Raw genomic sequence first — 15,859 nt, 5'->3', positions numbered from 1 at the left:
ACAATCAAAACTAGTGACTTGTCCCTTGAATTCTGAAGATAGAATCTAATTTCAGTTCGTTATCCAGCCCCGACATTTTGTTGCCCCTTCCTACCTGCTGAGTGGAGAACTAAAGCAAAACATGGCAGCATTAATGGGGCTTATTTGTAACATGGTTGGTATTTCACTTAAACAGAACTACTTCAGGAAGCTTTGGTCCAATCTCTGGATGAAGGCAGCCAAGCAGTCTCTGTCCCATTGTCCCCCTCTTTCTCTCTCTCTCTCTCTCTGCCCCTCTCGTTCTCACTCTCTCTGTGTCCGTTTGCTCTCTCTCTCTCTCTCTCTCTCTCTCTCTCGCTCTCTCTCTCTCTCTCTCTCTGTCTGCCTTTGTCTCTCTCTCTCGCTCTCTTTCTGTATGTCTCTGTGTCTTTCTGTCTCTCTCTTTCTGTCTGTATGTCTTTCTGCCTGTCTCTCTCTCTCTCAGTGTGCCTTTGTCTCTTTCTCGCTCACTCTCTCTCTCTCTGTATGTCTCTCTCTGTGTCTTTCTGTCTGTCTGTGTCTCTCTCTAAGAGTCTTTTTGTTACCGCCTGATCTGAGGACATTAAAGCGCTAGAGAACTCATGGGCACGTTGACACCGCCCTTTAGGTGGATGCTGAAGCATTATTGGCCAACTTGTCTGTCAATCACATGCCCCTCACATCCGATTGGTCCTCCCGTCGATATTATCGTTCCATCTTCTGCTGCTCATGTCTGTCCGGGTTCCCGCTGTCCTCCTCCGCCAGTCGACATAGATCCACGGGAAACGAGCAGCCTGCACCTTTTCGGCCGGGTTTTGTCGCTTCCGACCGGTGACGTTGGGAGGTAATCCTAACAATCGCTACGTGTAGAGACACGCCGTCGAGACGTGCTCGGTTTGGTGCCACGGTTGTAGCTGAAATTGGACACCGCTGATGTCTCTGCGTCCATGTCCTCCCGCTGCGGAGTGATATCCTCTGGACTCGACAATGTGGAGGCTGTTAAAATGTCTTCTTGGGAAATGAAACGCTTACAGTTTCTCTAAACAAGAATCCAGACGGAGCAGCAACAGAGTTATGGTCCGTGCGAGAGACGTGTCGGCAGCTTCGTGAAGAAAGGACCGACAGACGGAGGACAGCTTCATATTGTCTTCAGCGACCAGTCGGTCCCGATCGGAGGACCCGGGGACAGCCGCTCCACAACTTTGTTTTCCTCCGCTGGATGAAACGGGATTTATTCCAGGTAAATGTGGATGAAACGGGATTTAATCCAGGTAAATATGGACTAACTTACATTTCTAACAAACCTGACGTTGTTAAAGAAGTAATAGTCAAGTTTTAAGTGCTTGGTTCAATTGAGAGAGAGAGACAGGGAGAGAGAGAGACGGGGAGAGAGAGAGACGGGGAGAGAGAGAGACAGGGAGGGAGAGAGAGAGAGAGAGAGAGGTTGTAAAATGATGATTTTAGGGGACACAGACGTATAAATGTTGTTCTTCTTAGTCGCATCAGCGACTAAACTTCAATTTCCTCCTTTTCTTGTGGAAAACAAATCCAAGTTGTGATTCAGGTTTCAGTAAAGTGAAGAAGTCTAACAACGGCCCAGTCTTTCTTTTATGTCCATATCCTGGAATTAATCTGACTTTTACACATTAATAGGTCTCACCTTTTAAAACCTTACGTTTTCTTTCTGCTCGTTTTACCCTTCAGATGAAACTTAATGGAGGCCTTGTGTTTATCTCAGTCTGCTGCAACAGGTTTGGAGGACTCTATGTGGCGTCCCGCAGGGTTATAACCTTCTCTGGACTTGTAAAGACAGCAGCTTGAATCCTGGTTCATAACAGTTTGAATCCAGTTATATCGGCTATACAGTAAAACCTGTGATGTAGGGACACCCTAATACCCAAAGGCAAGTGTCCCCTGAAGACGGGTGTCCTCTCTTCAGAGGGACGGGTCATGAGGACAAATTGTAAGACCAGTTGATATTGAATTAACCAAACACCAAATATATTATGATTATTTAAAAGCACATAACTGAATCAATACAAGATGTATGCAATATGAATACATATGTATATAAGACGTGTACAAGATAATTATTAAATAAGATTTAACTAACTTCAGGGACCACATACAGTCAGTTTCATCTTTAGTAGACCAGACTGGTAAAATATTACTATAATAACCTTTAAATTTACTCTTAAGGTTTTTCTTTGTTGTGGTCACAGTGTATGTAATGGAATTATCTATATTTTTGTAAGATCACACAGTTAGTACCGAAAATTATTACAATCTCAACATAAAGTCCATTTTAATGAAACATTCTGGTGCAAAACACAATGAAATGTCAAAATAAAACTAGTATAAATCCTCTATAAGCTCCTTGCTTGGTGGGACAGACTAGAGCCTCTTGGGGGGGTTTGGCCCCCGGGCCTCATGTTCTCTGCTGGAACCTTTCGTGTTCGCAGAGTACGCATGACGTCTAAATCGTCATCCACCCTGTGCACTAGGCTCCGACCCTCTGCGATCGACCACGCAGCCCAAATCTTATGACTGCGTGATCTGTACACATCGACTGCTCATGCTCCAGAGCTACTGGACGCCTGTGTGAGGAGATCCTCCGTCTCCCGTCTGAACAATCACAATTTGAATATAATAAAGATCCAGAGGCTCAGAACTCCTGAAGTGAAACAGAAACTACTTGAGGAAAGGTGGAGAACGCCGGACAGCAGAAGTGGAGATAGTTTATCAATCGTTACGTTCCGTTATGGAACATTATGGGTCGTTCCGTTAGGTTATGGAGCATTACATTATGGAGTGTTACATTACGTTATGGAGCGTTATGGAGTCTTACGTTATGGATTGTTACGTTATGCTATGGATCATTACGTTATGGAGCGTTATGAATCATTAGTTTACGTTGTGATTGTTACGTTGTGCTATAGAACGTTAATTGATCGTTATGTTATGGATCGTTACGCTATGGATCGTTACGCTATGGAGCGTTACGCTATGGAGCGTTCTGGATCGTTACGTTAAGTTATGGAACGTTATGGATCGTTACGTTAAGTTCTGGAGCATTACGTTATGGAGCGTTACATTATGGAAAATTATGGATCATTATGTTAAGTTATGGAACGTTATGGAGCGTTCTGGATCGTTATGGTGCGTTCTGGATTGTTACGTTACTTATGGATCATTATGTTACGTTCTTAATCATTATGGAGCGTTCTGGATTGTTACGTTAAGTTATGGTGCGTTACATTATGTTATGGAGCGTTACGTTATGGAGTGTTGCGTTACGTTATGGAACATTATGGATCATTATGGATCGTTATGTTATGGAGCGCACATGGAAGTAAACCAGGAGTGTAGTATGGAGGCAATCATGTATCACCCGCGACCTCAATATTCCAATAATCGGGTCCAGTCCAGGTATTTTGTCCGTTTCAGTGTCGTTCAGCTTGAAATTTACCAGGAGAACCTGTCTGTTGTCCTTGTCAGGCAGGTTGTCCTCATTAAGGTGTGTTAACAGGTAAATATGTGTCCTGCACAGTGACGTGTCCAGTACAGGGGGTCACTCTTACCGGGTCCTCACAGGTTCTACTGTATAATAGTTATATTGGTGTTGTAAAGGTTTTCTGTGAGCTGAGGTGGGAGTCACCACTTCCATCATTTATTTAGCATCACTTTTCCCCATTTTGGCCCCAGCTCACATGCACACACTAATGCATGATGTATTATTAGATTTGATTGGATAAAAAGCTACGCCCAAATTTCACCGTCTGCATTATGGCTGCGCCACGCCAGGCACATTGAATCGTCCCCAATCTAGTCAATAGTTGTTATTCCGCCAGGTACATTGCACCGTGTCTTACTAAAGCCACGGCACAAGGCAGCGCTAAAGATATGCAGCGAGTCTTTTTCCTCGCTCCACAGCCAACATGCGTCAATCTACATAGAACAGACCACCGCACCAGCCAGGAAGTAACACAGAGACACAAACCAGTGCGTCCAGTCTTTCAAATTAAAACACCCCTTCCGATCGTATCGGCATATCAAGATTACATCATTACTGCTGGCAGCTGGCCAGAAGTCTCTGAAGTCACAGAAGAATGAACGCCCGCCACAAAAATGTACTTGATTTTTGTTGTTGTTTACATCCACGGTTATTATGGTGTGATCTCTCATTGAATGCTGCAATTCCTCAGTGATATCGCAAACCACATTTGTCCCACAAGTGAGAAATTTCAGAATTGTGATGAATCCACATTTCTCATCTCTGTTTGAGACTTTTCCCCTCAGGGCCTGTCTACACGAGAACCCGTTTCATGTAACTACATCGTTTTTGTCCGCTCATCCGCATGGTGCAGCATTTTAGGAGCCTGAAAACGGGTTCCAGAGTTCGGACATTTGAAAACGCTGCCTCAGCTTTGACATGTGGAAGGACAAGACGCACATTAGCTGAAAACAATGTCATCGCCCCACCTCTCGGCCGCAACGGAACTTATCAACAATGGAGGCCAACACGCACCAGAAGCCACTGATGCTAGTCAGTTTAATAAGGCAAATGGTAACTGGACTACACTAGGGCTGAACGAGTTTGGAAAATAATCTAATTGTGATTTTTTTCCTCAATATTGCAATTGCGATTTAATATGGGATTATTTTTTCAAGGTTCTCTTCTCATGTATTTTTCAACAAACAAGCAATAAATCAATGTATTATAATAAACAATATCAGATTTATTTTACATAAATTGTTCTTTCTTATAGGCGAGGCTTATGTTAAGATAAAGTCAAATGAAGCATGTGTTAATATGAAAGACAGTTTATTTATCTTCTACTTCAATTATAGTTGTAAACTTACGAAGTACTAAGTACTTACTAAGACTTGCAGTATTGTAAGCGTTCCCCAAAACAAGCCAACCGCTTGTCCATTGTGCTTCTCAAAGCCCTAAACCAGGCTGGGTCACTATACTAATGCTGTGCTGGACATTAAGGGTTTAGAGCGGTTTGCTCATCTACACTGCAGTAGGGAAGCACCGAGCCACGTTGTTTCACTTCTGATCTGATCCTGATACTTTAATTTGTATATCTGCTGATACTATTCTGATAGCAGAGCTCTGTTTGCTTTAATATTATTATTATTGTTGATTTTATATGAGGCTGTAATAAACTCCTCTCTACAGTAAAGTATGAAATGTACTAATGTATACCTGTATTCTCTCTAAAGACAACTTGAGGTTAGTATCAGGACAGAAAAGGAAGCAGTACAAAGTATTTTTGTTCCATGTGGACAATGTGGGGGTCTGCGTGACGTCATCATCTCATAATAAACTAGTTCTATCTTTAAAAGCTCAGAATGACTTTATTAATCCCTGGGGAAACTCTTGAGCAAGGCAGCAGCAACACAATGTTTCCAGCTCTAAAGCAGCTCCAACCATTGGGACTATTTCCAGGGAGTTTAGTGTGGAGTAGGACGCAGCTTCACGGAGGTGTGAATCGCCTGCTGACAGCCTGGAGGAGCTGCTGGTCATTGTTTTGATGTCAGAGCTGTTCTCCTCCGAGAGCTGGAGTTTGAAAACGCTGAGGTCTGGCTGCAGAGCGCCGCCCTGCTGGACTACGGCTTTGCTAACATCCACGTTGCTGCGTAGCTTTGCTAACATCCACGTTGCTGCGTTGCTTTGCTAACATCCACGTTGCTGAGTAGCTTTGCTAACATCCACGTTGCTATGTTGCTTTGCTAACATCCACGTTGCTGCGTTGCTTTGCTAACATCCACGTTGCTGTGTTGCTTTGTGGTGTTTTGAGACTAAAATGCGTCCAAACAGCAACATGTTGCCATGAAAAGTTGGCTAGCACAGTGCTACTTCCCTAGCCTGCTCGCTGGCTGCAAACTGTGGAATGGATTTCCTGACTCATTCCTCCTGGTCTCATTGAGACCCACCTCCCTTCAGGAAATCCAGTCCACAGTTTGCAGCCAGCGAGCAGAGCAGCAGCAGGGAAACACTGTGGATCATTTCAGTACCATGAAGCAGACCAGGATCATGGAGCAGAAATTTCTGATCCATGAATAACATTGGTATCAGAACCCGATCCAGGATCGGATCGGCTCTATCCCTAAAAACCACTAGCCCGTTCGGACAAGGTGGGCCGATGACACGCGCAGGACACGCAAGTCGTCACGTGACCAGATCATGTGAGCGGTCAAATTGCAGCCTTTGTGATTAGAAAATCCCGTTTTATCATATCGTGATATTATCGCAAATGCAATTATTGGTTCAGCCCTAGACTACACTTGTATAGATTTAAAATGTTTGCGCAGCCCCAACGCGCTTTACATCGCTGATCACAGTTACACATTCACATGCCATTGGAGGCTGCGGCCGTTCAGAGCGCTGTCACTCCAATGGGAGCAGATTGGGGTTCAGTGTCTTGCCCAAGGACACTTCGGCATGTCGACAGGCAGAGATGGGATTCAAACCTGCAACCTTCCGATTGGGAGACGACCGCTCTACCAACCGAGCCATGCCGCCTCGAGGCGAGATCTTGGATTTGTCCAACACCAGCATTTTTACATGTCTTCTCCGTTTTTGGTGTTTCCGTGGCAGTGTTACAGCGCCCCCTAAAGGCCTGGCATATATACAACATCATTTTAAGCTGTGTTCATAGTGAGTGTGGACTTAATGTTTTAAGAACGGTGGCAAGAAAAAGATCGTTTTGGCTCGGGTGGTCAGGGCCTCAGTCTCCATCAGTGGTCCTTTCATACTTTCACAGCTGGACATGCTGGATTTCCACCTTTGGCTCTCTTCCTGATTTACTCAACAAAATAGAGGGACTAATTACAATACTTAGATTATGGCACAGCAATGGCATCTAAATAAATTTTTTTGTGTCTTGCAGTGCTTTTAGTAAAAGTGTAATTACCTTTTACGAAAAGTTTGTTTGGGGAGATCCTCCTCTTGATATGAAACTGATAATCTGCTGAGGAATTTCAGTCATAGCTGTGAAACCATGTGGTAATTACAAAAACATTTGACTGCATCGCCTTATTAATGGTATAAGTAGAGGCTCATATTGGTCTCTGTTTGTACACTTGGTCTCTCAAAGATGATGATTTATCATTAAATGCACCGTTTGACCTTTTGATACAGTCGTGTGTAGGGGACACTGCATGATAAAGAAAACTCAAAATAACTGGCCCAGCACCGACCAACACTACTGGATGAATTTAATTTATAAAATGAGTGGTTCAACATCCCTGGTGATGTGTGTCCCTCCAGGTAGAAGTTATGCCTTGACAGTGGCTGGTGTGGTCCCACTGAGAATGTTCTCATCACTCAGTAAGTTTGAGGGAAAGGAGCTGTTGGAGTGAAATGGTTTGAGGTGGAGGAAGCAGCCGGAGCCCGAGGCCTGACTAACAAGGAGTGCAGTGTGGCCCGTGGCTCATCCATGATCACATAGACGCCATAGATGTGGGTGACCGAGGAAGCTGTTAGAACCGGTTGGATTTCTTTTTCATTACTTAAAAGGTACTCTGCTGGAATTGGGCGAGGATGTGAAAAGTAGTCAAATCTTTTGATGTGAGCTACCATGTCATTTAGAGGAAGTTGGCCTGAGAACGATGACACTCCCTGGAAAGCTGACTTTGTGACTCTGTTGTCTGGAAGCAAATTAGATCAAAAGTCGATTTGAAATGTATAAACAAAAATGACTTGATTTTCAGAATAAAACTGCTTTTTTTTTTTTTACTTAAAAATAAAATTAATAATCAGTCACCCAAACTGCATTTTCTTCTTCAGGATTGCTTATTCTGTGACTTAATTAAAATGAAGAAGAAGGAAAAAAACATTTATGATTTAATTTCAAAAGATGCCCTGGCAAAGAGTTATCAAAATTTAATTTGAAATGTCAAATTTGAAAATGAAATTTCATTAGCGAAAGGCATTTTCATTTCAAGGTTATAATGCATAGGTTTCTTACAGCGCTTTTCAGGACACTTACATTGCATGATTCAATCCCTCCATACTGGATGGTGGTAAACTACGTATGTAGCCACAGCTGCTCTGGGGCAGACCTACACCAGCATGTCAATTGCACGCACCATCAAAACTTGCGGCCCATGTGGGGTTATGATTTGGGCAGGCGTGTGTTATGGACAACCAACACAGGGGATTTTATTGATGGCATTTTGAATGCACAGAGATACGGTGAGGGGGTCCTGAGGCCCATTGTGGTGCCGTTCATCCATGACCATCAGCTCATGTTGCAGCCTGATAAAGCACGGCCTCATGTTGATCTGGACACAATTCCTGGAAGCTGAAAACATCCCAGTTCTTGCATGGCCAGCATACCCACCGGACATGTCACCCATTAAGCATGTTTGGGATGCTCTGGATCGACATATACAACAGCGTGTTCCACTTCCTGCCAATATCCAGCAACTTGGAATCGCCATTGAAGAGGAGTGGACCAACATTCCACAGGCCACAATCAGCAACCTGATCAACTCTCTGTGAAGGAGATGTGTTGCACTGCGGGAGGCAAATGGTGGCCACACTCCATGGGGGGGTTCAGAAAACCAGTCATACTGACCCACAATAAAGCAAAACTGCACATTTCAGAGTGACTTTTATTGTGGCCACCCTAAGGCACACCTGTGCAATGTTCATGCTGTCTAATCAGCATCTGCCACACCTGTGAGGTGGGAGGGATTATTTCGGCAAAGGAGTGCTCACTAACACAGATTTAGACAAATCTGTCAACAATATTTGAGAGAAATAGGCTTTTTGAATTCATATTAAAGTCTTAGATCTTTGAGTTCAAAACAAACGTGTTGCATTTATATTTTTGTTCAGTGTATTATTCTTCTGAAAATTAGCAATTATCCGTTATTTTATTTAGTCAAAAATGAGCACATTGAAATGTATAGCAAATATTTTTATGTTAATACAGCAAATATTTCCACTTTGAGTAGCAGCTTATGTTTGAATACTGATTTCAGTGAAGAGTGAATCTGTGTTCTGGTCATGGAAATAGGGTGAAAAGTTATGGAACATCATAGGTGAAAAAGTGTATGAACCCTGAAGAGTCTTACTGACACCAATGAAGGCTGATGAATAATGTTATACAAGGCTGCATATGGATCTTTTAAAATAAATGTTCATTATAAGTACAATGGAGATTGATTAAAACTATAATATCAGTTACAGATGATACATAATGATTTAAAAAAATCTTTAAAATTCAAAGCATGCCACAAGCACCAGAAGAGCTTTTTATTGTTTACAGATCGAGAATATCTTCGGATGTATGAAACATTTGGACGTCCATCTTTCAATCAAAAATAACGAGCTGATGTGAGAGTTGAATGTGTTTAAGTCATCTTCCCGAATATTTCTTCCAGAAGTTGATATAGATCGTTTGAAACTGACGTCACATTTCCCATGATCCTCTCCGATTCGCTTGGGTCCGCCATCTTTTATGTATACAGCTGCATAGCAACATATCAACAATGGTGGATTCATGTGATTTTTTTCCCCCCAAATTTATCAAGGATTAAATATTCCTGATAATGCCAGCTATTGCGGTAAGATAGAGGAGTGCGGTGGAGTTGACCACTACAGCAATTTGTTAAAATTTTAAATCAATGTAGGCTTGTGGCAGAGTGTAAATATCACGGACATCGTGAACTATTTGGTACTCACTACGAGTTTTGTAACGGGGAGACAGATGAAGGCATACAAAAGCCTCTCCTCATACAACTTTTTAGTGTCAGGATGGGTGAGGAATATTGCAGTGAAAGAGACTGACGAACAAAGGAAAATGATATTGGCCAGGGTAAGTAAATGTGACCATATTTTCTTAGTAATATTTTTTTGTACAGAGCCAGACAGAGAGTATGATAATCATAAAGACATGGTGCACACATAAGTCAGGGTAGTAATGGACAAAAAAAAGTACCCTTCACAAAATGCTTTTCACATACTCGTGTGTATTTGTAGCTTGTAGGTTTTATGTCTGATCTGTACAGATTTGTCTTTGACGTCTGCCAGTTCATTCTTCGACTTTTTGCCCTTCATGCTGTTTAACAGTACGTGAACTAAAAAGCGAGACATTATTGCGAGCAGAATTGTTAGAACACCCGACAACTGCGCACATAACCCCCATTTTTGCACCTGCCTCAATGGTTACCGCCGTGTTGTTGTCATAAAAAATGGAGGACACTTGCGAATCAGAGAGGATCATGGGAAAATCGTGAGATCAGTGCAAACGATCTATAGAGACTCTTTCATGCAGGTGTTTGTGGGTGTGTAATATTCATCATTTTCTGGTTTGTAACTGTTTTTCACCACCAAGTTGTTTCTAACATGGCGTGGGTCTTCTGGGACCAGCCTGCCCCGTAATGGTTTGACACTTCGATCACATCTTAGATTTGATTAGGAATGGAGCCGATCCGATCCAGTATCGAATCGGGTTCCGATATCAACGTAATTCATGAATCAGAAATTTCCGCTCCAACCTGCAGAGATTTCTGCTCCATGATCCTGGTCTGCTTCATGGTACTGAAATGATCCACAGTGTTTCCCTGCTGCTGCTCTGCTCGCTGGCTGCAAACTGTGGACTGGATTTCCTGAAGGGAGGTGGGTCTCAATGAGACCAGGAGGAATGAGTCAGGAAATCCATTCCACAGTTTGCAGCCAGCGAGCAGGCTAGGGAAGTAGCACTGTGCTAGCCAACTTTTCATGGCAACATGTTGCTGTTTGGATGGATTTTAGGCTCAAAACACCACAAAGCAACACAGCAACGTGGATGTTAGCAAAGCAACGCAGCAACGTGGATGTTGGCAAAGCAACGCAGCAACGTGGATTTTAGCAAAGCAACACAGAAATGTGGATGTTAGCAAAGCAACACAGCAGCGTGGATGTTAGCAAAGCAACACAGCAACGTGGATGTTAGCAAAGCTACGCAGCAACGTGGATGTTTGCAAAGCTACGCAGCAACGTGGATGTTAGCAAAGCAACACAGCAACGTGGATGTTAGCAAAGCCGTAGTCCAGCAGGGCGGCGCTCTGCAGCCAGACCTCAGCGTTTTCAAACTCCAGCTCTCGGAGGAGAACAGCTCTGACATCAAAACAATGACCAGCAGCTCCTCCAGGCTGTCAGCAGGCGATTCACACCTCCGTGAAGCTGCGTCCTACTCCACACTAAACTCCCTGAAAATAGTCCCAATGGTTGGAGCTGCTTTAGAGCTGGAAACATTGTGTTGCTGCTGCCTTGCTCAAGAGTTTCCCCAGGGATTAATAAAGTCATTCTGAGCTTTTAAAGATAGAACTAGTTTATTATGAGATGATGACGTCACGCAGACCCCCACATTGTCCACATAGAACAAAAATACTTTGTACTGCTTCCTTTTCTGTCCTGATACTAACCTCAAGTTGTGTTTAGAGAGAATACATGTATACATTAGTACATTTCATACTTTACTGTAGAGAGGAGTTTATTACTGCCTCATATAAAATCAATAATAATATTAAAGCAAACAGAGCTCTGCTATCAGAATAGTATCAGCAGATATACAAATTAAAGGATCAGGATCAGATCAGAAGTGAAACAACGTGGCTCGGTGCTTCCCTACTGCAGTATAGATGAGCAAGTTCCTGAAGCTGTCCGTCCATCAGAATCCTGAAATAAGAACTTTTAAATGTTCATGAATTGTGCTTCAATACTTGTTTTCTAAATACTTTAGTGACAAACTGGATCCACATTTTGTCAGTTTGTGTTCTACAGTACTGCTCTCTGTCATGCATCAGTTTGTGTCTTTTTATTGGTGTACTCTAGTCACTGAATACTGTCAGTTAATGTATGATACTACAATGGATTTTTTGTCCAAAACTAGTCATTAATTCTCTAGTATGTACAAAAATATAATTCTTCCCTTTAAATCATTAATGCAGTACTTGTATATAATAAAGACAGTGTTTTCAACTATTCTAAGGTTGAAATGACTCTATTAATGTGTAAATAAATAAAATTTGTAAATGAATCTGATAGGCTAAATGTCTAAATGTTTCAGTACTATGTCAGAATCTGCATGGATACTCTCATGGAAAGAAGTTAAACTGTCAAATTTGTGAAATCCTATTATGTTTGTCTAGTCATTTTTAATTGGAGTCAAATATCCCTCAAGTTTATTTAAAAAACAATTACAGAAACATATTACAATGTATTTATTGGTCAAATTCATACTTTACCCAAGCTTATAAATTTCCATTAAACTTCGGGCAGGTAAAAATTTGTTAAAATCCTTCATGTCAAGTCCTGCATCGGGATCGGATCGGAAGTGAAAAAAAGTGGATCGGTGCTTCGCTGGATTGGATTTTGTTGTTGTCTTTCTCCAAATGTTGCCACGCCCTAAGAATGGAGTTATTGAAACATGCAGTGTATGTTTGCTGGTCAGAATAGATAACCATACTGCAAACACATAAATTAAACTCACACTCTCCTTACCTCTGCTTGTAGTCGCTTGCTGAGACTGAAAGGGCCAAGTGATCAGCAGCAGAGCATGGCTGCAGTGGAAACAGACAAGGAGCTCAGCGACTTGCTGGATTTTAGCGCGGTAAGATTTTTCTGAAGACTGCTTGAATTTTTCAAGTAAGCATCCTAAACAGTTCAGCCTTGAAAGAATTTATCACAAGTCTTGGACAGTGTCCAAAGTGTTGATCCACGGCAGATCAGGGTTTGAAGGATTGCTTCGTGTACATGAGGTTCTACATTTTAAGAGACTGCTGCTGTAGTGCCTCTTTGTTTTCAGCTGGAATGTACAGATTGCTTCATGCTCTCAGTTGCTTTAACAGGACAGGATAGTTTGACTCATCACCCAATCAACTCTTGCTCACATGAGACGGGTTCAAGTCATCCCCGTCTTCACCTGACTTCCAGGGTTTTGACATTTATCTTCTTCTCTTTTCAGATGTTTGAGCCTCCAGTTTCAAACGGCAAGAACCGGCCCACGACTTTGGCCAGCAGTCAGTTTGGAGGCTCAGGTAAGTCAAGGTTTTAAAACCTTTTTGCCGCAGCTGTGGCTCAGGGGCAGTTTAGTTTCAGGGATGTGTTATCTTATATATATATATATATAACAGATAATTAGAATAGAATATAGGGATGGATCCGATCCAGTATCGGGATCGGGTTCCGATAGCAACAAAATTCACGGATTGGAAATTTCCGCTCCAACCTGCAGAGATTCCTGATCCATGATCCTGGTCTGCTTCATGGTACTGAAATGATCCACAGTGTTTCCCTGCTGCTGCTCTGCTCGCTGGCTGCAAACTGTGGACTGGATTTCCTGAAGGGAGGCAGGTCTCAATGAGACCAGGAGGAATGAGTCAGGAAATCCATTCCACAGTTTGCAGCCAGCGAGCAGGCTAGGGAAGTAGCACTGTGCTATCCAACTTTTCATGGCAACATGTTGCTGTTTGGACGGATTTTAGGCTCAAAACACCACAAAGCAACACAGCAACGTGGATGTTAGCAAAGCCGTAGCACAGCGAGGCTGCGCTCTGCAGCCAGACGTTAGCGTTTTCAAACTCCAGCTCTCGGAGGAGAACAGCACTGTTATGGTTGTTGTGATGAATATTAATAATAATATTGGCTGGGTACATATTGTATCATTCTTTTAATTTTAACATTTTTATTCTTTTCTTTTTCTTTTTTTAAGTTTGTACTAAAGATATATGCCATACCATACTTATCGGTATTGAGGTTTCTCTTTGATGTCTACACTTTGTGATGCAGTGAGAATAAACATTTTCTAATGATTGGTTTAAAAAAAAAAAAAAAAAAAAGGATTGACCATGCACAGCTTTGTCTTTTCATTAATTTTAACCTGAGGATGCATGACCTACCAATACCTACACTCTTCCATTAGTGATTCCAATTAGGATGAATGCGTTTTTTCCAACAGACTTTAGAAATGTCTTTAATTTTGGTTAAAGATGATGATTTTTTAATGATATTTAAGTGAACAAAAGATTGATTTAATTGTTGACATGCTCATTTATCACTTTTAGTAACATTTTATTGATCATTATGCCGTAATTGACGGACTTGCTCGGCGTATACTGCAGAATCTTGGTCCACCCTGTGAATGGCACAAGTTGTTGCCAGTTTGAACCGTCAGCCGAACACTCGCTGACTCTGGTCGCTATGTTAACGTTTCCAAATCTGATACAGATACACCACAAAAACGAACATAGAGTGAAAGAAAATTTTAACTCACCATAACGCCAAATCAATGGGAGACCTGAGCTTGTTTTTCTGCAACGAGACGGTGCCATCTGGGAGTGATGGGAGACAGTGACACCCGAAGTGTGTTGCTTATGTCCAGTCTACTCCGTTGTTTTGTTTTGGTTGCAGTCCGGTCATTTTTCAAAATAAAAGATCATTTAGACACAGATGATACGTAAAACGGAAGTACTTATTTATTTCTTGTGCGGCCCGGTACCAATTGATCCACGGACCGGTACCGGTCCACGGCCCGGGGGTTGGGGACCACTGATTTAGAGGACTCCTAAAGAGCACACAGATTGGAACATCCCAGTTCTTCTCACTTCCTGCAAGAATGGTCCATCCAATGAAGGCCATGAGCTCATCTTTGCTCACATTTGTACACTCATTCCTTTTGTCTGATGCTACTGTTTGTCCCTCCATGCTTGTGCATGGCAGCACCTCTTCAAATAAAATATCAGTGATAAACAGCTTCCATGCATCTATTGAAGAGACGATGGAAAAACCAGGTGAAGGCTTTGACCGGCTTGTCAGGCCTGGTATTTTAGCCTGACTGGGAGGGAACTGTCCACTAAGAGCACTTTTGCTTCATTCTGTTGGACACCATCACTCCCTCCCTTCCAGACGCGCGCACACACACACACACACACACACACACACACACACACAAAGGGAGAGAGAATAACCAATAACTGTATAAAAGGCTAAGAGTAAGAGTCAAATAATGTGATCTAACATTTCAGTACTAACATTACTTTGTAATTGGCTGACTCGTGCCTACATTTTTGACTCATTCTATACTATCACAGAAAAGTAATGGATGTGGAAAATAACTTCACGAATGAAGATAATGCATGTTGCAGTGTAGAATGTTCAGTGGGACACAAGTCCAAATGGCTCTTTGAGTGTTGGAGTTTGCCGACCCCTGATCTAAGGTCAGACTTAGATCAGGGGTCTAAGGGCAAACTTAAGTAAACAAAATGAAGCAGTGCAGCATGATTTTTATATCTTCACCCTGCCTCACTCCAGTCAAAGCTGCAGAGACTTTTTTTCTTAGGCTCCATTGCTTATTACGGTCCCGTTTACATGACAAGTGCTTGGAGCCACTGAACGCAACTTTTTTAAAACTCTCCGACTCCGTCACCCTGTGGACGGGGGGGAAACGCAACTTTTCCAAAACACTGAGTGGATGGAGGAAAGCAAATGCTGCTACTGCGCATGCACATCACTGCCATAATAAATAGTTCTTCTGCGCAGTAAAAACAAAGTTTCCTCCATTGTGTCATGACTCCCAGTCCATATTCTCCTGGGACTTGGTAGTTTTAAAGTCGTCAGTGTAATAACAATCCAACTTGGTGGTCTGTCCACTAGAATGTCCGTGTTCTCCCATAATATTTAGAGTAGATTGTTCTCTGCTGCATATGCGTGTGTGGTTTCAATACTAAGATCTCGTCCACACGAGCCAAAACCATCTTTTTTCTCCCCAAAATGCCGTCCACACCTCAAAGCTGAAATGGGGTTTTACAATTGCCCCACTCTGGGACCCATGTTAAACAAAAAATGTTTTCGGGCTCCCAA

At 42.4% G+C, this 15,859-nt stretch overlaps 1 protein-coding gene across 11 annotated transcripts in view; it reads left to right on the top strand.

Annotated features, from left to right (window-relative positions):
* Nucleotides 1-760: 760 nt before the first annotated feature.
* tcf3a (transcription factor 3a) overlaps nt 761-15,859 on the top strand; it is a 46,302-nt gene continuing 31,203 nt past the window's right edge. For 4 of the 11 annotated variants that reach the window (XM_080463411.1, XM_080463409.1, XM_080463412.1 and 1 more), the window contains exons 1-3: nt 1,139-1,268; nt 12,515-12,611; nt 12,966-13,038. In XM_080463411.1, the coding sequence (XP_080319537.1) occupies nt 12,558-12,611; nt 12,966-13,038 (127 nt within the window). In that variant the 5' untranslated portion in view covers nt 1,139-1,268; nt 12,515-12,557. Of the gene's footprint in view, nt 1,269-12,514; nt 12,612-12,965; nt 13,039-15,859 lie in introns of all 11 variants that reach the window. The other 7 variants (XM_080463407.1, XM_080463404.1, XM_080463408.1 and 4 more) reach the window with 7 other exon arrangements.

The sequence above is a fragment of the Lipophrys pholis genome (genome assembly GCF_963383615.2).
Source record: "Lipophrys pholis genome assembly, chromosome: 1".
Lineage (NCBI taxonomy): Eukaryota > Metazoa > Chordata > Actinopteri > Blenniiformes > Blenniidae > Lipophrys > Lipophrys pholis.
Note: the sequence above shows the minus strand (reverse complement) of the source record. Positions and strands in the feature narration are given on the sequence as shown.